This window comes from Dermochelys coriacea, chromosome 2 (assembly GCF_009764565.3).
Source record: "Dermochelys coriacea isolate rDerCor1 chromosome 2, rDerCor1.pri.v4, whole genome shotgun sequence".
Taxonomy (NCBI): Eukaryota; Metazoa; Chordata; order Testudines; family Dermochelyidae; genus Dermochelys; species Dermochelys coriacea.
Window position 1 is genome coordinate 194,777,531 of NC_050069.1, and position 24,157 is coordinate 194,801,687.

At 42.9% G+C, this 24,157-nt stretch overlaps 1 protein-coding gene across 7 annotated transcripts in view; it reads left to right on the plus strand.

Annotated features, from left to right (window-relative positions):
* The window catches only part of TOPAZ1 (testis and ovary specific TOPAZ 1), a 100,910-nt gene that overhangs the window by 11,288 nt on the left and 65,465 nt on the right, over positions 1-24,157 (plus strand). For all 7 annotated transcript variants that reach the window (XM_043508976.1, XM_043508979.1, XM_043508980.1 and 4 more), the window contains exons 3-6: positions 641-708; positions 1,006-1,136; positions 4,076-4,143; positions 22,997-23,112. In XM_043508976.1, coding sequence (XP_043364911.1) covers positions 641-708; positions 1,006-1,136; positions 4,076-4,143; positions 22,997-23,112 — 383 coding nt within the window. The remainder of the gene's footprint in view (positions 1-640; positions 709-1,005; positions 1,137-4,075; positions 4,144-22,996; positions 23,113-24,157) is intronic.

Consider the following 24,157-nt stretch of genomic DNA (forward strand, 5'->3'; position numbering starts at 1 on the left):
TTTTCAGATAACCCTTTTACTTGTTCATGGTTTCTGGGAAATAGTAATTTTTCAGACTGTACCAATTTTTAAGCCACAATGTTTGTTGAATGCAGTATTCTTCTTTTCCTCGCTTAAATTGTGTAGTGTTACCATACTGTGTTTCACTCCAGAAGTGGGTGAAGTCTGCGTAACATTTTCAATAAATACCTTTTGGGATTCATCTAGCAGGAAAGTGTTATAAATATTTTGAAATTGGTGAACTGGTTAACTAACACAGTATTTACAAATCTTCCTTATTTTCTGTAACTGCTGGATTTGTCTGACTTATGATATGAAAGATTCCCCCAACAATATTTTAGGCAAAGGTGTGATGAGGAGAAAAGCCAAAATTGAAGAACTTTAATAATGTAAATATTAGTACTATACTTACGATAATACTAAAACAATTGTGAATGTGTTTAGAAGGGGAGGTTTTCAAGGAAAGCAATATGTGAGTGTAGAAAAACCAACTCATAGTGGGACTGTTATGCTGTAAACATGTTCTGTCCATAGCTGAAAGCATTCATTGTTGGACTGGAAAGCTTTGATTTTGTGTACTTAGGTTAGATTAGTCTGCCTCTTTACTAGAGATTTTAAATGTACTTTTTGTTTAAAACAGAGGGAGTCCTATTCAAGAATCTGGAACATTGAAATCTGTCACAGATTCATATGATGCACTGCTGATAGGTAAGAATGGAAATTTTTAAAATGCGTAGTTAGGGAGAACAGATATATAGGTATTCAGTAGCGAAACCCATACCTTAATCATTTTCTAAAATAAATTACAATATTTGTCAGATCAATAGTATATCCCTTCTTGCTTCTCTATTGCTGTAATATTTACTTTGAAGAAACTCTTTAAGCTTTCATATTGAAATAATTTTATACAAATTTCACATATAGAAAGCAATAGGAGTTCTTAAATTTCATTGCTATAACAGCTCAGTATGGGAGACTTTGCAGTAATATGTTCCACCTTTTCAGCTAATGAGATTCAAAAACATGATTCCTCAAGTGGAAGCTGTCCCTTGGGAGGTGTAATTGAGGAGTCTTTCGAGGATGGGCAGCTGATTGAATCAGATGAACTCTTAAAGGATTCTCACATGGATGAGAAGGTACTAAAGAAAGTACATTGCATTATCTCACAAACTAATCTAGGCAGGAAAGACAGTAGTCCACACAGAAAATCCTAATTATTAATGGTATGTACTACATAAAATTAAAGTCTTAACATGAGTATGAAAGAGTACAGCAGCTTTTCTAAAGAGGGTTTTATTGATATGTTCTGTAGACCCGTTCAGAGTCTTATTTGACAAACTGTTTTTCTGTTTTGTTACTGACACTTCAATTTTAAAATTTTAACTTGAATAAGATATTACCACATCAATTACAGTAACATTACTCATGTCTTACCAATAATATAAATCATGTTATTCTAATAAAAATATGCACAAACACTGCATATATGTCCATTAAGACTGGTCTGTATATAACGTACCTAACAAAAAGCAAGAAAAGCGAGGAAGTGAAGTTACGGCATCAGATGTTCTCCATGTTGCAGCCTGCTTTGGACCTGCAGGGGAAAAAAAAGCATTGGCCTCTTTAAGAATTGCCCCACACCCCTCTTCTGCTGGACTTAAGAAGGGGAAGACAGTTGCTCTGTGGCTAATTGGTTGTGACAGAAGGGATGCCATATAAGCTGGTGGGCTCCCTAGAACCTAACAGGGGAGTTTATAAGCCCTTACCCCTGCCCAAGGGGACCATTCTATACAAGGAAGAAAAATTCTTCCTTCCCTTGAAATTAGAGTAGGACTGGGTTTTTTGGATCTTGTGGCCTCATGCTAATTACCTTTTTGAGTTTGGAAGGAATTTCTCCTCACTGCCAGATTGGCCAGGGTGCTGTGGATTTTTTCACCTTCCTCTAAGCAGCCCAGGGTAGATTAAGTTGTAAAATAAATTCTGTTGTGTCTTGGCAGGTGCTCAGCTCAGGTAGTGATCAACAGAGGATCTGGTTCCCTGATAAACTGAAATTGGAAGCAAATTTGCTTTAAAATTTGTGTGGGTGCTGTGTGGTACTCATGGCCTGTGATACAGAGGAGGTCAGATCTGGTGGTCCCTTTTGGCCTTAACTTGTGACTCTATCTCCTAAAGAAAATGGGGAATGGGGTCAGGGCTCCTGATGTCAGAGGCAGTGGATAGACAAACCCTCTCTTCACCACACACTTAACCCTCATATGAGGGAGGGCGATGGAGCCCCTGCAACGGGCTGGGACCAGGTTAACAGGGTGAGAGGAGTGATAATAGTACTTCGCTGTAAGGTATGGATTACAGAAGAAGAAAGGATGACCTGTGCTAGATGAGTAATTCCAAGATAGCTCCTATATGTGTTACTTAATAAAGTTGCAGCCTAGTTAAGCCCCATTCCTGGTGTCTTGTTTTGGACACTACAAGACGACAAGACAGCAATATATACCGGGGTGGCCAAACTGTGGCTCATGAACCACATGCGGCTCTTTAATAGTTACAGTGCAGCTCACAGAACCCCCTACATCTTCACCATTCTCCACCTATCAGACTTGGAAGCATAGGACCTCTGCCTTGCAGCAGGTGATGGGATAGGGGCTTCTGCCTAGTGGGGAGAGGAGTCTCAGGGCTTCAGCGCCACGGGGCACGCCTGCTGGGGATCAGGTCTTCAGCAGAAACAGGATTGAAGCCCCAAGCCCCAGCAGGTGCACACCGGCTCTCGAACCAATGAAGATTGTCATGCACGGCTCAGAGACTCAGTAAGTTCAGCAATCCCTGGTATATACCCTCTACTCTTCACCCTAAGGTATAAACCTTGCCACTTGAACAACCGTCATCTACCACATACAACACATCATAACCTCAACTCTTCCCCAGGGATGGAAAATCAGTCATTCATGTTTGGAGAAGGAGATGGTTGAATGAAGAATATTTGTTTCGAGTCCCCTTACCAATTTTTGTGTTTTCAGCAATATTTTCCTGTTTCTTCTCTTTCCTGGGGTTGTGGGAAAAATCCAACAAACCTCAGGTGAAACTAACTATATGGGAAAAACATGAAACAGGCTATGCACAATCTGAAAAGGTGTTTTTCCTCTATTATTTCATTTATAATAATCTTACTTGTAGCAATATTAATTTAAGAAAAAGTCAGAATGTATTTTTAAATTTGTTTCCCTTTAGATAACAGTAGTTGCCATTATCTGCATTAGATTTTATGTAGTAAAAGATAATTGGTCATGTTTGAGCCCCCATTAAAGTGAAGATGATATGCAGAAACTTAGTGTTTGTAAATATATTATATGTACAAAAAAGAACAAGAACAAGCATAGGTACCGACTTCCCCTCTTTCCTGTGGGTGCTCGACCCGGCCCCACTCCATCCCTTCCATGAGGCCCTGCCTCTTCCTACCCATTCCCCACCCCCATTCCAACTTCTGCCCCAAATCCCTGCCCCAGCCCCCCTCTTCCCTGCTCCTCCCCTGAGTGCGCCATGTCCCCACTCCTCCTCCCACTCCCAGAGCGTGCTAATGCTGCCAAACAGCTGTTTGGTGGTGGCAGGGTAGGAAGCACTGGGAGGTAGGCGGAGGAGCGGGGACATGGTGTGCTCAGGGGAGGAGAAGGACGTGGGGGTGAGGAGAGCTTGGCTGCCAGTAGGTGCAGAGCACCCACTAATTTTTCCCTGTGGGCACTCCAGCTGCGGAGCCCCCACGGGGTTGGCGCCTGTGAGTTCATGGAGGATGGGGCCATCAGTGGCTATTAGCCAGGATGGGCAGAGATGGTTTCCCTAGCCTCCGAGCTGGGAATGGGCGACAGGATGGATCACTTGATGATTTCCTGTTCTGTTCATTCCCTCTGGGGCACCTGGCATTGTCCACTGTTGGAAGACAGAATACTGGGCTAGATGGACCTTTGGTCTGACCCAGTATGGCCCTTCTTATGTTCTTACATGGGGCACAGTTATGAAAGATTGTTTGATATACAGGATAGAGTTATCTGAATTTATGTTTATTTAAACTATAATCATTTCACAGTACAGATTTTCAGGCAAGTTGGCCGCTATAAAAGAAGAAAAAGTTAATATTCATGAAGCTGAAAAAAGGTATGTGCCGTGACATACCTTTGAGTAATGTATGCCATTTCTTCTTGAGTAATGTATGCTAATGATAAAGTGAAAGGCAACTTCTTCTTTTTTTTTAACCAAATCTCATCAGCCTGATTTTATTTACTCTTTTTTTCTTTCGCTTACATCATCACTATTTATGTAGAAAATTAAACTGACGTAACTTAATATGTTTACAGAGCCAGAAGTATCAGAGGTGAAATGTAGTTACTGTTATATTCTGGTATATTGGACAGAATTTTGTTTGTCTGCAGTTGATTTATTTTGTCTGATGTATATCGGTGTCTTATCTATTCAAGCATCTCAGAATGGATGCAGTTGAAAATGTATTCCAGTATGGATGATCAGTCTTGAGGTGGTTAACTATAAAGCAGTAGTATTGACTATATTTGGATTTGCTGTTTTGTAGAACTAATAATTTGACCAAATTAAATAATCCAGGAAATAATTGGCTATGATAAGATTTTGTCTAAAACTGCTCAAGTGCATGTATTGGCTAGTTTTTTTACTAGAATATGGCAATGTGAAATTCTAGCAACTCTATAGAAAACAGAATTTTACATTTATTATGTTGATTTATATCATAATAGCTTGTTTGGAACTGCAAGACATTATTTGGTGTCTCGACACTTCATAATAAAAGATTGGAAATGGAGGGGAAATCTAAATGGAAAAATTAAGAAATTTTGAAACTGAAGAGGGAGGAGACTTTTTTTTTTCCAAATCAAGTTGTAACCTAGTTCTTCCAAAAACAGGGAAAATGCTTAAGTTGCTGTAATTCTCATAACTATGAAAGATTATAATCAGTTGCTAACTGTGGGTAGTGTCAGTGTTGCAAAAATAGAGGTACGAGTCTTTCATTCTGTAGTGTCACCAGTTCTAGCAGTACTGGACATTTTGCTCTTCAGTATTTACAATATAGATATTGGGAGTGACAGAGGTGGTATTCTTATTAATCTCACTCAATATTTTCAATAATAGAAATAGTTGTTTCCTAACCCTAGTATTCAGATAAATTGTATATCTGTCACACTACAAATATTTATTTCCATTGAAAACGATTCCCCAGGCTCTGACAAAATTTATTATCAATGCTTAAAAAATCCACTTGTAATTTGACCAGTAGGAAACTTTTTCAGGTTAATGTCATCAACTTCTGCAGAAACTAAGCTTTCATTTTTTTAATTAAGCTTTTTGTTCTTAAGCTTAATTAAGTTTAAGATTGCAAAAGAAATCTTGCAAATGTGAACCCAGGGTTAAACCATGAAGTAATATCTGCCAGTTCACAGACAGCTCAAGTGTGTCTGTTGCTGCTCAAAGATTTTCTAAACTGTCAGAGTGAAAATAAAGAGTGTAAATGTTCACTGCTGCTGTTTAGAACTGTGCAGCAGTCAAAGAATTGGCTGTGGAATGGAATGGAAATATCTGTCCATTCTAGCATGGGAATTCTTTGATCTATAGCAGAGGCAGGCTGCAGAAACTATGTACTGTGTCCCTGAGATAGCAGGACACTTAAGCACATACTTAAATTCAAGTATGTCCAGTTGAAACATGTGCTTGTGTGCTTTGTGAACTGGGATTGACCCAAAAGCTGAGAGTGGGGAAAAACTTCTGAGAAATACATGTGTCCAGTGCAGCGTCCAGGAAATTGGAGGAAAGGTTGGGTAACTGAAGTTTGAGTCACTCACTCAGCAACCAGGAGGCTCTGGAGAGTGGGAAAGAAAGAGAGAGAGAGAGAAAGAGAGAGAGATTATGGCTACACTATAGAGTTTACAGCGTCACATCTGCACTGTAGCATTGCTAGTGCAGACACTCTAAGCCAATGGGAAATAGCTCTCCCATTGACTTAATTACAATAGCTCCTGTGAGCTGTGGTAGCTATTTCAGCAGGAGAAGCTCTCCTGCTGACATAGTACTGTTGAAACTGGCACTTAGGTCTTTATAGTGTCACTACTACACAGGTAAGTAGACTACACTGGGCACAAATGTATTTGCATCTGATTTTTGTTCTATGCAAGTAGTAAAATCCCATTGCTTTAGCTTTTCTTCTGATATAGCATTGGAGATAAAGATGTACTCCTTTACTTGCAATGCACATTTTGCAGTGTAGAGAACAAACAGACCTCACTATCTTAAAATTCAGCTTGTGTGGTAGTCAGCTAAATTACTTTACATTGCTGAGCTGAAAGAAATTTGATTTAGTGACAATCTACTTACAGCATCAGAGCAAAAAAGGTTGACTGTGAACCAGTTTAATTTACCATCTTGACAAATAAAAAATTGTGAACAAGTTTAGAAGAGTGGTAGCCTGGAAAGATTAGGACAGAAATAATTAAGAAAACAAACTTTTTCAACAAGAATGAACTAAAATGATGATGTACTGCTCTTAACAAGGTACACACACAAAACTCCAACATATCAGCAGTGCATGTGTTTGCAAACTGCAATAGGGTCTGGGGAATAAATTTACTTTTTATTCCTATTTAACAAATACACTTTCTCTTTGCTAAGGTTCACAAATCTGTTATAATGTGTACTTCAACTTCTTTGCAGCTTGGGGACAGAATCAGAACCAGTCACTAGCAGCATAGGAATGTTCCTTCTCCTGAAGTTCCCTCTAGTTTTACCTGCCACCACAGCAGGTAGCAGCTCGGTCATACCCCCTTGCTTTAGATATTTCCTGAGGAAAATTCCAAACTTTATTTCAAATTTTTAAACCAACAGTTTGTTTCAGTAACTGCTCCGTGTCCAGCTATGTCTGAGGGATGCACTTGATTTTTGGGGTGATTGGTCCACTTTGCTTTTCAGGCATTTTTGGTAGCGGGTGTTCCTGCAAGCTTCAGGGTCAGAGCTAGGCCAAAAAAAGTCTCTCGTGCTCTTCACTGGGGAGATTGTCTGTCTGGCTCTGTGGGCAGAGGTAGTTTCCCTTACAACCCACTCTGGTGGTGTGACTTCAGCTCCCTTTCCCTGGGAAAGGAGGGAACTGCCTGTCAGGATCAGAAAAGCTGACTCTTTTGAGCAAGAAGCAGCCCAGCCTTGGCAGAGTTGTTTTGGTTCCCTGCCCCCCCAGCAGGAAAGGAGACAGGTAAGATTGGAAAAGAACTGGCTCTGGGACAAGTAGCCCCCACTCTCTCCATCTCCATGAGGTGACTGGATTCAGGAGGGCAACACGACAAATGAAAGACTGCACCTGAAGTCCCTATAGTCCATTACCAGCCACCGTGCCTCTGACTGTGGAGTTCAGCCACCTCCTGCTCCAACCTCTCCCTCCATTTCCCTACTGGTTGTGGATGGAAGACACCAGAGACAGCATGGATACCGCCAACACTGGAGAATGTGGTAACAGGGTCTTTGGGCCTAGCCTTCTCCCTCTATTGTCACCTCTATAGCAGGAGCATCTTCCCTCCACCCAAGAGAATCCTGACTCGTACCCCAGGCTGAGAACACCAAGCAAATCAGACCTGTCTGGACCTATAGATTCCATGCAATGTAGAGGGGCATAGCTTCTAGGAAGCCCATACATGAGCCTCAGACCAGTGCCTTTCTTGACAGACCCACAAGGGGCACATGTAAACATATGTTATGTTAATTTAGATTAAATAAATGGGCCCAAAGAGTAAAAAGTGTTGACATGACCTGTAATTGCCCGACGCTAAATTGTTTTAAACAAGGCTTGGGGTTTAGTCAACTGATCTCAGCCTACTTAGTACTATTGCACACGTGTAATTAAAAATCTTTTAATTTTTTGTTAAAGATACAAAAAACCAAGGGAAAACAGTTAAAACAACTTGAAATGTAAAGTATAAAATATTTTTTTCATTTTAACAACATCCCCTATTCCCTTTTCCTTTAGCTGTACAGAAATTTTTAGAGGGAAAATCCCTTTATTTCAACAGTCTCTTAGATGGTAATAACTGTCCTTTTTGGGAAAGAGAGAGAGGAAGTTAGTTGAGATGGGCTGGAGCTATTGTTGAAATCTGGTCCTGTTTCCTAGAAGACAAAACAAGACACACACACACAAGGGGAAAGAAAAGAGAAGCAAAGAGAGAAAATGCAGCGGATCTCTCTGCTACTGACTCACTTGCAACCTTATTGCTGGAGAAACACTGATACATCACACTGTCTTATCAGCCACTCTGAGAGCTGGCACACTTGTACCAGCATCAGTCTATTTAGGGTATTGCTTTTAGTTGCCTCTCTGGTCACAGGCTTGATGGTGAAGCTTGCTCCTTCCCCTTCTATCTTGTTTTTTAGTCAACCAGTGTTCATATATGTTCCCTCAAAGTCTCTTTGAGGATCCCCAAAAGGAATGTGGGTGGAATAGCCTATCTTCTCATTATTTTGTCTGCTAATAAGGCCCAATTTCTGAGAAACCAATATTGGTTCATGGATATCCCAAACTTCTCTTATTTACCAGGCTTCTTCTTAACCCAGTCCTAGAATTATATCAGTAGGCCTCTTTGTTTGGACTAATTTAGTTTTTCTGCCCCTTTTGCACCTTTTCCCATCAATACACATTGTTCTAGGTTATTGTGACATTTAATAGACTTTTCACATTTGAGCTCACGCTTTTAAGGTAAATGCTGGAGGCAAATAAACCCAGCCTTTTTGAGGACTGGGAGATCAGTAGCCATGTGTAATATTTTCAGAGTAATCTGAGCTCAATTTCACTCTCTCTGAAGCACTATTATGCGGACAAACTCCCAAAGGGAGTTTCTCATTTTCACAGCGTGCAGCAGGGCAGATAATCCTTAGCTCCTAGTTTCCATGCTCATCCTCAAAGGGTTTAGCATGGCAGATCAGTGCAGAAAAGACCAGGACATAAATGCGTGCGGATTCCTTTAGGCATTGGTACACACCACCCCACAAAGGGAATTCTTTCTCCTTCAGGGAGGAAGGCCCAGCATTTCAAGTCTGAGTTAGCGAATCAAATAGTAAAATATATTTGAAACAATCACCTGCTCCCCACCAAAAAAACAAAAACAAAAACCAAAGGATAGACTCTTTCAGGGAAGTGTTAGTGGGTATTTTAAAACTATGCGTAGGAGCTCGGCAACTGCCTTAGGGGAGCTATAGTTATATATCCATTCTGATGCATCCTGGGAAGTTGTAATAGTGGGATAGGAATTTCCTGCCATGTCTAAAACACTGGAAAGGTATCAGGTTGTCATCCTGAACTGCTAGTGTGGGTCATATACCATAACTATTGGGCTGTCATTCCCAGCTATTGCTGTAGGTCATCATACCCTAACGTCCAGGTTGTTGTTCCCAGCTTCTATAACAGGTTGCCATGTCTCACCTCTACCACCTCCATCCAGCAAACGGCTGTGGAGTATGAGGGACAACGGCCCAGATGCTGAACAACCCGCAGGCAGTAAGGGGCCTCTTGCCCACTTTTTCTGCATGCCAGCGTCTCCCACAATTTTTGACATCTGAGCTGCTCTCTCGTCTCTCTCTCTCTCTGCAGTTCAAAGGAGGATCAGAGTTTTGGAGCCAAATGGTTTGGCCATGCCCCCTCAATTCCTGCTTGCTTTCAGTTTCTCTGCCTTCGTGGCAGTGCAGAGATGATGGTTTTTGCAGCTCCCACTTTCACATCATTTGTCTAGGAGGACTTTTTTTTGTCAAAATGAGGAGTAGTGGTGAACTGTGATCTCCCTCCCATCCCCTTCTCCCTCCTGGGCTAGTTTTTGAGCTGTGTTTTGACACCCCCCAGAGCCTCAGCTGTGGTGCCTCCCTACTGGCTCCTCTGCAGCTTCCAGGTATGGCAGAGTGACTTAAAAAGCACTGAATGAAATCCAGACAGTGCTTCATCTATGTGACTCCCCTTCCAGGCATGGCAGACAACAATTTATGCCTAACTTGCACCCAGCCTTCCGGCTCTAACTCTGTTAGGTCGCGGGGCATGGAGTTGGTCAGGCATGTGGATTCTCTTCCACAACTCTGACATGGGAAAAATGGACCAGGAGTCTGAGTAGAGCAGGAAAAGACTCCAAGGACAAGGAGGACCCCAGTCAACCAACTCAGGGGTAATTCTCAAGTGTCCCCAGAGAACAGAGGGCAGATTTGTGAAGTCACAAATCTCCCCCGCCCGAGTCCTAAAATGGGTCCTGAGCACCCTGGGGGAAAAAAGGGCTCATAAGCACACAACCCCCCTTTGCAGTTTGGCTAGGAGGGCTCTGGAAGAGTTCCCCCCGCACCCCCATGGGGGAATGGGATCCAAGCAGCGAGATCTCAGGAAGAAAGCTCATGAGAGGACTTCAGGCCCTCAGCAAGGCTACCTGCAAAAGACATCACCAAAGCCGCAACAGCTTGTACGCTCTAAGCAAGCTAAAAAATCAAAGATAGCAAAAAATGCAAAGGAAAACATAAAAGATCTAGGAGGTATGATTCCTGACTCCTCTTTCTCCTCCTCCATAACAGAGGATGGTGAATTGTCTGGAGGGTGGGCTCTAACTCCAATCAGGACCAGAGGAAGCCTTAGCAAAGGTTTTTTTTCCCCTGAGAAATTGGAGGCCATGTGCAACAAGGTTGTATCCACTGTTCTGATTCAACCTGAACAAAATTATCAAGAGTAAGCCTTTGAGCAAATTTTTTCCCCTGAAATCATTCCCTGGGGCCATGATTCCCCTACATTCCACTTTTGAGGAAGTAATCAGGGATGAATGGGATAAGCCAGATGAGGGCAATCACATTAACAAAAGAGATCTTAGGTTCTATAGGATCCAGGAACCAAAAATGTCAATTACTGAGATACCAGAGATTGACATTGTCCCTTGCTAAAGTTATGTTTGTCCCCTCAGAAGGGAGTTCTAGCCTAAGGACCTCATAGAGGAAAAACCACTCTCAAGACTTTGAGGCTTCCTCAGGGTGTCCCTAACAGCTAATTGCTTTGCAAAGCCATCTCTCTCCTGGCTGGAAAGATCTCATAGCCTTCACGTATAGAGATCAACCTGACTTTGGCTCTGCTTTAAATAAAGTTTCCCTGGCAACAGTGTTGTTGCTGATGCAATGAGATTCTCAGCAAAAGCCCTGTCCTCCAGCTCAGTAACCAGGTGCCACTGATGTGTTCGTCCCTGGACACTTGAAGCAGGTGCTGTGCTTTGCCAAATTCCCCGGAGCCTTGCTTTTCAAAGATAAGGTAGTAGCGGACAATGCCACAACATCTAAATGGTCCCTTCCAATCCCACACAATGCCGCTAAGAGAGACTAGAGACCAGCCTTCTGACAAGGGCATTCCTTTTGGCCATCATCCTTGCAGAAATACCAATGAAGAAACAGCAAGTTCTCCTGAGGAAAGCCCCAAGGGAATCCTGCTGCTCTCAAAACCTCTTTTATGACAAGAAATGCATAGGTCTCTGCCTACAGCTGAAGCTTGGGGGCAGGATTTCCCATTTCCTGGAGGAATTGGCAACATTCATTGCATTGACCATGAACCACAGAGCTAGTGAACCAGGAATACTCTCGAGTTACAGGCTCCTCATCTATTTTTCATCCAGTCTCTCTTCTCTATTGACTCCGTAAAGCGTGGTCTAATCCAGAATGTGATTTCTTATCTCCTGGATATGGAAGTAAGAGGGAGTTCCCTCAGAGGAAAGACTCTCAGGGTTCTACTCCATCTTCTTAATTTTTCAGAAACATACAGGGGGAATTAGAGCCATTCTAGGTCTCAAAAGGCTCAACAAGTTGATGAGAAAAATGAAGTTCCGGATGGAGACCCTAACCTCTACACTGTCATCCCTGTCCAGGAAGGATATTCTGACTTCAGTGGATCTGGTGGATGCATACCTCCATATCCCCATCACTGTGCCATCGCAAGTTCTTAAGGTTTGCCAGTAGCAGGAAGCAATATCATTTATTGGATGCTCCCATTTGGCTTGTCCTTCCTACCCCCCCCCCCCAAGTCTTTATAAAGATTTTAATGGTAATCCTAGCCAGGCTCAGGTCACAGGGGATTCACTGAACATCTTCCTGGACATCTTAATCAGAGCTCCATCCACAGCAACGGCACATAGAACTACATACCTGTCCTTGAATCTCCAGCAGGTGCATGGCTTTATCATCAAAATCAGGAAAAGCTCACTGATTCTGTCCACTCAAATAATACCTTTGGGAGTGGATATAGGCATCTTGATAGTCAACGTATATCCATCTCTTGAGATGTTCTAGAAGATTCAAGACCTCCTTGCATTGTTTTGGCACTGCAAGAGACCAACTATTGAACTGAGCCTTCAATTGCTATGTCTCCTGGTATTGTGTATGGGGAGCACTCTGTGGGCGCAGTCGCACATCAGGCACCTTTGAGGCTTCATTTTAAAGGTATGGGATCACTCCCTGGAACATACAAAATATCAAGTGATGGTTCTGACACAGGAGATCAACTCTTTAAATGGTGGTCAACCTAAGGCAATGTCCACAAGGGCATACCCATGTGACTTCCTGAACCCCTGATACTCACAACCGAGGCCTTCCTGGGGGGCTAGGGAGCACACCTGGGATCCCAAACAGTTCAAGACATCTGGAATCTGGAGGAAAGGACCTTACAGCATAAACCTCATAAACTAAGAGTAGTCAAGCTGCCACTATGAAAGTTCCAGTCCAGCCTAAAGAGAAACATTCCAATTCAGTCAGACAGCATGACCAACCAAGGGGGACAAGAAGCCCAGCGCTACATATGGAAGCAATGGAAATCATGGAGTGAGGAGAGCATTCTCTCCTCTCCCTGAGGGCAGCTCACATAAAGGGAGTCCTGAGCCAGAAGGCGTATTGGCTCAACAGGAGCAAGATGAACAACCCCAAGTGGTAGCTGAATCAGGAAGTCTTTGAGTTAATCATTCAGTCATTCAGCATGCCCTCAACTGACTAAATCACGAACCACATCAATGCAAAGAGACCAAAGTATTTCACCAGGGAAGTAGGCCCCAGATCATGGGGTAGGTGCCCTATCCCATAATGGTTACAGGATCCTCTGTGCATTTCCACCCTTCCCATTGTTTGGGAACGTAGTCCAGAAACTAAAACTAGAACAGGCAACAGTAATATTGGTACCTCCTACATTGGCCAAGGAGACCATGGTCTTTGGAGCTGGTAGAGCTGAAATTGTGACCGCCTCTACAGCTCTCAAAGAGACAGGACATCCTCACCAGGTGCCTCTGCTTCATCCAAATCCAAACTGGCCGCATGTAACAGCCTGGCTGTTGAAAGGGAAGCAATTGTGTCATTGCATTGTCTTTTAGAAGAGTATTGACTTTGAAAGCGTATTTTTGGACTAGATTTTACAACTGGTGCCAGGAATATGAAGTAAATCCTAGAAATCCAGGAATTATGGCTTTCTTAGACTTTCTTAAAGAAGGATTTGACAGAGGTCTCTAATCCAGCATCATTGTGCATCAGGTGTCTGTCCTTAGTAGCACAATGTTTGCAGGATCTATGGGTTCTTTGGTAGAGAATCCCCAGGTACACACACTCCCTAGTGCAGTCTGGTTAACCAAGCCAGCAATTAGACCTCTTTCTCCCCCCCCCCCCCAAATTGTACTGAGAGTCCAGAGAAACTATCCCTTTGAATCATTGATGTCAGTATGAGCATTTTATTTGTATATCAAAACTTGCTTTCTGATAGCCATCGTATCAGCCAGGCAAGTGTCAGAGTTGGCAGCACTCTTTATTCAGGAACTTTATTGTGTGTTTCATGAGAACAAGATGGTGCTCAGGACTCAAGAATTGTTTATTCCAAAGGTGAACTCTTTTTTTTTTTTTTATATGTTTCCCAAGGAACCTTCATTCTGTCCAAGGCCACAACATCCTACTGAGGAAAGGTGGCACACCTTAGATGTCAAAAGGGCTCTGAAAATTTACCTCAAACATACGGAAAGGGCTAATGCATCCACAGCAGAAATGTGTAAGGTGTTCAGATGTTACCGTCTTTATTAAGCACTACAAGATAGACTTCCTGCCGTCTGCAGAGTCATCCTTTGGCAGGAAGGTGCTGAAAGCGGTGGCCTAGATATGATTTTGCCCTTTGAGCAAATATTATAGATTGGGAGGGGACAGTTTTTCCTTTTTCTGACTTTTTGTGTACTGCTTGCTATTTCTCAGACATCAAGAATTGTGAGAAACAGAAAATTTCGTACCAGTAATTTCATTTCTGTTAGCAGCGTCTCCAACGATTCTACCTACCCATGAGGGCTCATGAGTCAGGGCCAGATATTAAGTGAAATCATTACCATATGGCCATCTTCCTTATTCTAATATACTTAGTTATTTTGTTATCTCTGAAATATTAATAATGATGTTATGCAGGTTTTACAGCTTGGGAATAACACATCTGGAAGCAGGAGCGCTGGAACCTGTATAGAAATGGGCAGGGGAGGGCACTGGTGCTGTAACCGTGACCCACTGGACCCCTGGCCAGGTGGAAGCCAGAGCCAGGCAGTGGTAAGAGCTGCCCAGAGAGTCTGGCCCACTGTGGGGAGCCTCAGACCCTCTACCTGCCCTGATTGGGAGGGCTGGAGTGCCCGAGAGCAGCGCCTGGCCCGTGTCCCCACCCTCTAGGGCATGCATCCCATGGAGGTGGAGGGTCTGGAACTCCCCACAGCGGCCTGGGCTCCCTAGATGGCTCTTACTACTACCTGGCTCTGTCTTCTGTTCTGGCCAGGGGGTGGGGCTTTGGGGGGAAGAGGAGGAGCAGGGGCGGGGCCCCATGGTGAGGTGGGACTAAGGCCCACCTCAGCCCCCCATCTGGGAAGAGGCTGGTGCTGCTAGCAGGGGCTGCACTTGCGGTGGGGGAACAGATCACCTTATTAGTTCCCCTGCCATGCCTACCTGAGGGTACTATGCCCGTGTTTAAAAAGTGGACAGGCATGGCCCTCCCACTTTTAAAAGTGTGTGTGTGTGTGTGTGTGTGTGTGTGTAGGAGGGCATAGCTCCCTTGCCCACCCCTCCACCCCTGATTCCAGCATTCCTGTTTGGAAGCAAACAGGAGCTATTGGGGCATGGACAGACCATGCAGCTCCAAAATGCTGATCTGCCTTCATGAGCTGAAGGGAGGAGAGTAGCCCAGATGTCAAGAATTGTGGGAGACGTTACTAGCAGAAAGGAAATTATCAGTAAGAAATTTTTCTGCTCTTTTTACCTCATCCTCCTCTGAGCCTCCATTTTGTAACATGGTACCACTACCAAAGATAAATGTGACCATTTTTCCTGGTGATCAGGGACTCGTTTCTAACGGGGAAGAATTTCACCTGAAAGAATGATCTCACTGTACTGGCCCTTTACAATCCCTTCTTCACGTATGCAAATTCTCAGGGGCATCAGAACAACAAAAATAGACAAACACAGGCTGTCATCTGACATCCAGTGTGCCCCTGCATGCTTTCACAAGCAATGCTAACGTGGGTTGACAATATTGCAAGTACAGCTCCTCTCAACGTAAAAAATAAAATCGCATGGCCTAATGCTGGCTACTCGCTGGTTGGGGATAAGGGGTATTCACATCTGTTTCATGCAGTTTTGTGGAGCTTTGATCCTTGAGGTCAGATGATCAAACAAATCAGTTCCCATCTATCTTACTGATATAATGGAAACTGGTAGCTGAGGTTATTCAGAATCATGAGAAGAGTCAACTTAGAATTCTGCCAGGTACTACATAGAGGACACAGATCATGTGGTGGGTTGAAACATTCCAGGAAGTACAACAGGAAAAAATACCTTTTTGCATATGGTAGTTAGAACAAGTGCAGCACCAGTAGCTGTCTCAGAACTATCTACATGTCTTCCAACCAGGTTCCCGATTTGTGTGAGGTTCTTTCATGTTGGGAACAAAGGGCTGGCTGTAACTTTGATCAGTAAGGTCACTGGGCATTGTCAAAAGGATGGAACTTTTGGAGCTGTGCAAGAATTTCAGGAACAGCTTTGTTCCATTCCCTGTTTCAGCAATCCACAGAGAGGTGATAACATGAATGAAATTATTCTCCTCTGTTTCAGATTGGAGAATTATACCTGCTCTTCCTGTTTTTAGCCTCAGAGAATGAACGGCAAGCAGAGCAGGGCTCTGCCTGAGACACACAAATAAGTTCCCAAAGGAAGCTTGTTTTCAAAGTATTCCCATTTTACCATCCCCAGATAATTATGTTTTGCAGATAGATTGCCTTTTTGTTTTCCCAGTTTTGAGCTTCACCATTTGATCTTACCTGCACTCTCTGGTTCTCTCTTTGGGACCATGGTAGCAATAATACTGGATTTAGGGAAGAAGGAAATTCAGTTACATCTTCCTGGGCAGTTTTTTTTATCAGTGTATTTGCTCCAGCTTTCTCTGTACAGAACAAAGTGATACAATTTCTGAAGCATCCTGGATTTAGAACAAACATTCATATGTGGTGCCAGGGAAGTCAGTCATAGGCCTGGGCTGAGGATGAATACAATCCAGTACATGATCTCCTTTCAGAAGATGAAGATGGCTGTAATAGAAAATAAGTGGGGCTACAAAAACAATTCCAGTTCTTATTAGAGCCTATTGGAATGCTGATCTCATAAACAAGTATACTTCAATGGTCGAGAGTTCATATACCTATCCTTTAATTCCAGGTATCCCTCTGTGTATCTACCTATCTTATCCATTGGCAGAGATCTAGCTCTAATTGTATATTTTCTGTTCCCCCAACTGGGGAATACTGGGAGTCAGATTTTTTTTAAGGGACCTTCCCAGTTCAGTTCAGGGAATTGGGTACCAGAAAGAGAACACCACATCCAGCAGCTGGCATGTAATGACAGGTTTCAGAGTACCAGCCGTGTTAGTCTGTATTAGCAAAAAAGAAAAGGAGTACTTGTGGCACCTTAGAGACTAGCAAATTTATTTGAGCATAAGCTTTCGTGAGCTACAGCTCACTTCATCGGATGCATTCAGTGGAAAATACAGTGGGGAGATTTACACACGCACACACACTTACACACACACACACACACAGAACATGAAACAATGGGTTTTATCATACACACTGTAGGAGAGTGATCACTTTAGATGAGCTATTACCAGCAAGAAGGAGGAAAACCTTTTGTGGTGGTGATCAAGGTGGACCATTTCTAGCAGTTAACAAGAATGTCTGAGGAACAGTAGGGGGTGGAGTGGGGGGAGAAATAACATGGGGAAATAGTTTTACTTTATGTAATGACCCATCCACTCCCAGTCTCTATTCAAGCCTAAGTTAATTGTTTGTATCCAGTTTGCAAATTAATTCCAATTCAGCAGTCTCTCGTTGGAGTCTATTGGAGTCTCGTACAGATACAGACAGACATCATCTTCCTCTCCAAATGCAAACAGATGGACATCATACCAAAAGGACTGAAGGTAAAAAATCCATTACAATCTACATACCACACAGACTGTGCTGACAGTTTGTGCCACACACTCTCAAAGAAACTGCGGAACCACCTGATCAATATCCTCTACAGCAAACGGAAAGAATAAGAATGAGCGCTCTAACCTAGATACTCTCATAAAGAACCAACCTTCCACACAAACTTCCTCGTGGCTCGACTTTACAAAAACTAGACAAGCCATCTACAACACACACTTTGCTTCTCTACAAAAGAAAAAGGACACTAAGCTATCTAAACTACTACATGCCACAAGGGGCCACAACAGTGGTTCCCTTAACCCACCCAGCAATATTGTTAATCTATCCAACTATACTCTTAGCCCAGCAGAAGAATCTGTCCTATCTCGGGGCCTCTCCTTTTGCCCCTCCACCCCCACGAACATGATACAGTTCTGTGGTGACCTAGAATCCTATTTTCAACGTCTCCGACTCGAGAAATATTTCCAACACTCCTCTAACCAACGTATTAACCCACAGGGACCTTCCTACCAACACTACTAAAAGAAGGATTCTGGGTGGACTCCTCCTGAAGGTCGAAACAGCAGACTGGACTTCTACATAGAGTGCTTCCGCCGACGTGCACGTGCTGAAATTGTGAAAAAGCAGCATCACTTGCCCCATAACCCCAGCCATGCAGAACACAATGCCATCCACAGCCTCAGAAACAACTCTGACATCATAATCAAAAAGGCTGACAAAGGAGGTGCTGTCGTCATCATGAATAGGTCGGAATATGAACAAGAGGCTACTAGGCAGCTCTCCAACACAACTTTTTACAAGCCATTACCTTCTGATCCTACTGCGGGTTACCTAAAGAAACTACAGCATTTGCTCAAGAAACTCCCTGAAAAAGCACAAGAACAAATCTGCACAGACACACCCCTGGAACCCCGACCTGGGGTATTCTATCTGCTATCCAAGATCGATAAATCTGGAAATCCTGGACGCCCCATCATCTCAGGCACTGGCACCCTGACAGCACGATTGTCTGGCTATGTAGACTCCCTCCTCAGGCCCTACGCTACCAGCACTTCCAGCTATCTTTGAGACACCACTGACTTCCTGAGGAAACTACAATCCATCGGTGATCTGCCTGAAAACACCATCCTAGCCACTGTGGATGTAGAAGCCCTCTACGCCAACATTCCACACAAAGATGGACTACAAGCCATCAGGAACAGTATCCCCGATAATGTCACGGCTAACCTGGTGGCTGAACTTTGTGACTTTGTCCTCACCCATAACTATTTCACATTTGGGGACAATGTATACCTTCAAATCAGCGGCACTGCGATGGGTACCCGCATGGCCCCACAGTATGCCAACATTTTTATGGCTGATTTAGAACAACGCTTCCTCAGCTCTCGTCCCCTAATGTCCCTACTCTACTTGCGCTACATTGATGACATCTTCATCATCTGGACCCATGGAAAAGAAGCCCTTGAGGAATTCCACCATGATTTCAACAATTTCCATCCCACCATCAACCTCAGCCTGGACCAGTCCACACAAGAGATCCACTTCTTGGACACTACGGTGCTAATAAGCGATGGTCACATAAACACCACCCTATATGGGAAACCTACTGACCACTATTCCTACCTACATGCCTCTAGCTTTCATCCAGATCACACCACGCGATCCATGGTGTACAGCCAAGCTCTACGATATAACCGCATTTGCTCCAACCCCTCAGACAGAGACAAACACCTACAAGATCTCTATCATGCATTCTTACAACTACAATACCCACCTGCTGAAGTGAAGAAACAGATTGACAGAGCCAGAAGAGTACCCAGAAGTCACCTACTACAGGACAGGCCCAACAAAGAAAATAACAGAAAGCCACTAGCCATCACCTTCAGCCCCCAACTAAAACCTCTCCAACGCATCATCAAGGATCTACAATCTATCCTGAAGGACAACCCATCACTCTCACAGATCTTGGGAGACAGGCCAGTCCTTGCTTACAGACAGCCCCCCAACCTAAAGCAAATACTCACCAGCAACCACACAACAGAACCACTAACCCGGGAACCTATCCTTGCAACAAAACCTGTTGCCAACTCTGTCCACATACCTATTCAGGGGACACCATCATAGGGCCTAATCACATCAGCCACACTATCAGAGGCTCATTCACCTGCGCATCTACCAATATAATATATGCCATCATGTGCCAGCAATGCCCCTCTGCCATGTACGTTGGTCAAACTGGACAGTCTCTACGTAAAAGAATAAATGGACACAAATCAGACATCAAGAATTATAACATTCAAAAACCAGTTGGAGAACACTTCAATCTCTCCGGTCACACGATTACAGACCTGAGAGTGGCTATCCTTCAACAGAAAAACTTCAAAAAACAGACTCCAGCGAGAGACTGCTGAATTGGAATTAATTTGCAAACTGGATTCAATTAACTTAGGCTTGAATAGAGACTGGGAGTGGATGGGTCATTACATAAAATAAAACTATTTCCTCATGTTATTTCTCCCCTCACCCCCACCCCTCCTACTGTTCCTCAGATATTCTTGTTAACTGCTGGAAATGGTCCACCTTGATTATCACCACAAAAAGTTTTCTTCCTTTTTCCCCCCCTCCTTCCTGCTGGTAATAGCTCATCTTAAGTGATCACTCTCCTACAGTGTGTATAATAAAACCCATTGTTTCATGTTCTCTGTGTGTGTGTGTATATAAATCTCCCCACTGTATTTTCCACTGAATGCATCCGATGTAGTGAGCTGTAGCTCACGAAAGCTTATGCTCAAATAAATTTGTTAGTCTCTAAGGTGCCACAAGTACTCCTTTTCTTTTTTGGCATGTAATGATTCATTGAGATCTCAGAGCACTGTTCCTTTCATGGATAACAGACCTATTCTTGTCACGATACTCAGTGTGTCTGATAGGGTTGTTATAATTGAGAACAACACAAACAATCCTACCCCAGAAAGAAATTCTCCTGTTCTGGGTGAAACAAAATTCCTTTATCTCCTATGTGCACTGCTCACCAAGGGAGAGAGGAACACCAAGACTTACATGGCAGAAGCCTGAGTAGCAGAGTGGAACCGGTGTCCATAAGTATTCTCACTCATCATAAGTCAATATAGTGGACTTGTAATCAATCTCTTTGCATTTGGAAAAAGTACTTTTGGGAGCCTCTGTCAGGACCCAGAATGTGAGGGGATGAATGACCTCCCTCTTAAAGCTGTGGAAGGACCCTGCTTTGTCTTCCCAGCTTTTCCACTGCCCCGCAAGACGGTACAAAATCTAGGAACTTGATAGAAGAAGATATACTTTTTATGCCTTTCTTGTTGTAGGGGCTATGGCTCAGTGGCCTGATAGCATTCTATCTTCAGATGTCTCTTTTTTGCAGAGGAAGTCTGTTGTTGAAAAACCAATCTTCCATCTGGGACTAGACAGGCTTGAAATGAATACTTGGATAAAGTACTTATTTCTCTCATGGATCCCAAAAAAGACAACAAATGCAACTTATTCTACTGGCCGGGGAGGGGCGAGCACCAAAGCAGTCTGGGGCTCAGGCAGAGGCGAGCACCAAAGCAGTCTGGGGCTCAGGCAGAGGCGAGCACCAAAGCAGTCTGGGGCTCAGGCAGAGGCGAGCACCAAAGCAGTCTAGGGATCAGGCAGGGGCGGTAGACCAACACAGGCCTCCTGGCCTAAGGTGGGGAAGCTTTCACCCCAGGGATGGGGTGGTAGGGGGACACGGGCCCACCGACTCCACCACGTCCCAGCCCAAGGCCCTTACAGTGGCAGAGTGATGACATGCTGACATAGGATCAGGCCAGCACTTAACCAGACGATCGTTTAGTTCCCCTGGGCTACTTCCTACATCCCCAGGGTTTAGTACCTCTGTTGTGGGGATCCTCTGTCTCCTCGGGGAACTCTGATCAGTCCTCAGCACGATGGAGCTCCTTACAGGTCCCAGCAGCAGGCTGGATGCGTCTGTCTCCCTTGGCAGCTCTACCACCTGAGCTCCAGGGCCCACCTTTTGTACTTCCACTTCCTGTCGCACCTCATAGCTTCTGGGGGGGGGTGGGCGTAGATTTCCTGGTTCTGCCCACCAGAGGGGGAGGGTGTGTTTTGGTCCCTCCCTATCAACCTCTGAAGGAGGCCATGCCTCCTCGTTACAGCCACATAGCCATCAATTCATAAGTTCACCAAGTTCTTCATATTGGTCATCCAATCTTAGCCAGCCCCATTTCCTCTCTTTTTGAAGAAGTCTCCATGCTGTGGTGCCTCAGGGAAGATGTAGTTTATATATAATCTACCTTGTTTTGGATGGCTGCATTTAAAAGATGATCCTGCTTCCCACCCTAGAGGTACACTATTATGAAAATACTATTGTAATGGGTCTGTGAACCTTAGCACGAAGAAGAGGAAAATTTATCTGTGCTTACTTGAAGATTTCCCTTCTTAGAGTAATAAGGTCCACAGATGCGGACCACATGGGAGACCAGTGGATTCCTCAGAATAGAGTTGGGAATTGACATCCAAGAATTTGGATTTGTCATTGTTGGGTGTAATTTGCCATGCTCTTTAGTAGGAGAAATCCATGCTTCTTCCTCAAAGTATATTAAGCACAATCTGTTTGAATCACCTTGGCTGTAGAAGTTATCTCACTGGATTGAACTTTGCAGGGATGGGACATTCCCATACTGCCAGTGACTGATAGGTCTGGTTCTGCCCCCAAACTGCAAATAGGCTGACATGCCATTGTGATGGATCTGTGTGCCTTATTACTCAAAGAAAGGAAATTTTCAGGTAAGTAGGGATAAATTTTCTTATTTCTTTAACTATAACCAAGGAAGGAAACAACAAACATATATTTTGCTGCACTTGCTGAAAATATTCATACTTCTCAAAAATATACTGTTTAACAGTGTTGAGCATATATATTTGAAATCAGTTGTGAGGTAGAACACTTAATTGGGGCTCAGGAATATTTTTCCTTTGAGAAATTGTTAAAAAATTATTCCTTTTAGTGTAATTTGTCCATTAGAAAATAATATTTGCTCTTCAGAAGCAACTTTATAAGCCCCACAGATTTCATCTCTGGCAGGGAAGATTTAGCAGTACTTAGAAAAGGATTTAACTCAGGCATACAGTTCAGTCATCCCAACTTTCTTTTCAGTTTTATGGCAGATTTTTAAACAAGTGGCTCATAGGTGCTCCCTCCACCAAGTTACTGCCTTTAAGTCTTGGTTACATAGTTGCTATCGCCTTCTTCCTGCTTTAATATAACTATGGACAAGTTTGAAGATCATCTTTCACTAAAGCAATATTGGGGGATTGCTCTTCAGCTACTTAAATTTACAGTGAATATTTAAGTTTTGCTTTTATCGTTGAAGAAATTATCTAGTGTTTTATAGTTAATACATGACATGAGTTAGAGAAGCACTTGTCTTATTTTGTTAAACATGTGTTTTTCTTTTACTATTTAGCAATGATTCTAAATATATAGAATTTGTGAGCAGTGAACTTCAGTTAGGATTGCAACCGCCATCACTGCAAATTAATGCCTACCAGGAAGAGACAGTACTGAAACCCTGGATCAATGGTATTTTATTCTGTAATTCAGTAGTTTGTGCTTTAGCTTCATGCTCTATTTAATCTACATTTTAATTAGAGCACTTTAACTTCAGCTGTTAGGGCTCATGCTTCTTTAGAAACTTGATTATATTGTCCCTTTAGCTGGCATTTATAGAGAATTCTTCCATAATATCTGCATATTTTGAGTTTGTTAGGGGGCTCCATTTCAGCATCTTAGCATGATTTTTTCACATTGTGTGGTCTACAGTTTTTTTTATTTTTTTAGAATCGGGTTTTTCAAACTGTTAATATGCATTTGCTGTCATTTCTGATTTGAGTTATCAAATATGTTGGATTTAATGTGGGTGACCAGAACTCCCCCTTAGAAAACATTTGCTCTTGAATGATTGCCCATACTTAAAGTTGAAAAAATAAAGAGTAAATCTAAAAAGCTCTAAATGATACTTTCTGAACTAACTGGAGGAACCCCCAGGGAAGAGGCTGGGGAGGGGGAAAAAATTGTGACTGGAGCAATACGATTATTTTACTCATTATATTCCCAGTTAGTTATTTGGAATGAGAAGTATAAAGATATTTTTTTAAAGTGACTAGTGATTTTTGGGTGCCTCCGTTCTTGGGTGCACAACTTGAGACACCATAAATGGGTCTGATTTTCAGAAAGTTCTGAGCACCTGCCCTTTAAAAATCAGGTCCTTTCAAGGAGTCAAATTGAGCACCCAAAAGTTGAGGCACGCAAAAACACTATTCACTGTTTGAAAATCTTAGTTTATTTTTTTCAGATATATAAACAATACTTGTATTAACTATTATTCAAAAGAAAAAGTCTTGTGTCTTATACGGTGGGTGGTGTGTACATGACGTGTATAGATAAATATGATTTTATTCAAGTCATTTTAAAATTTCATGTTTTCATGGTGAAAATATTTATAGTATATCTGATCGGTTTTCCTGCTACAGTGCAAAAAGTAGACCTGTCTTACATATGTAGGAAATAACCTGAAATGTCATTAAAGGAAAATAATAATGAGCTGTTTTCAGGATTTAATTAATTT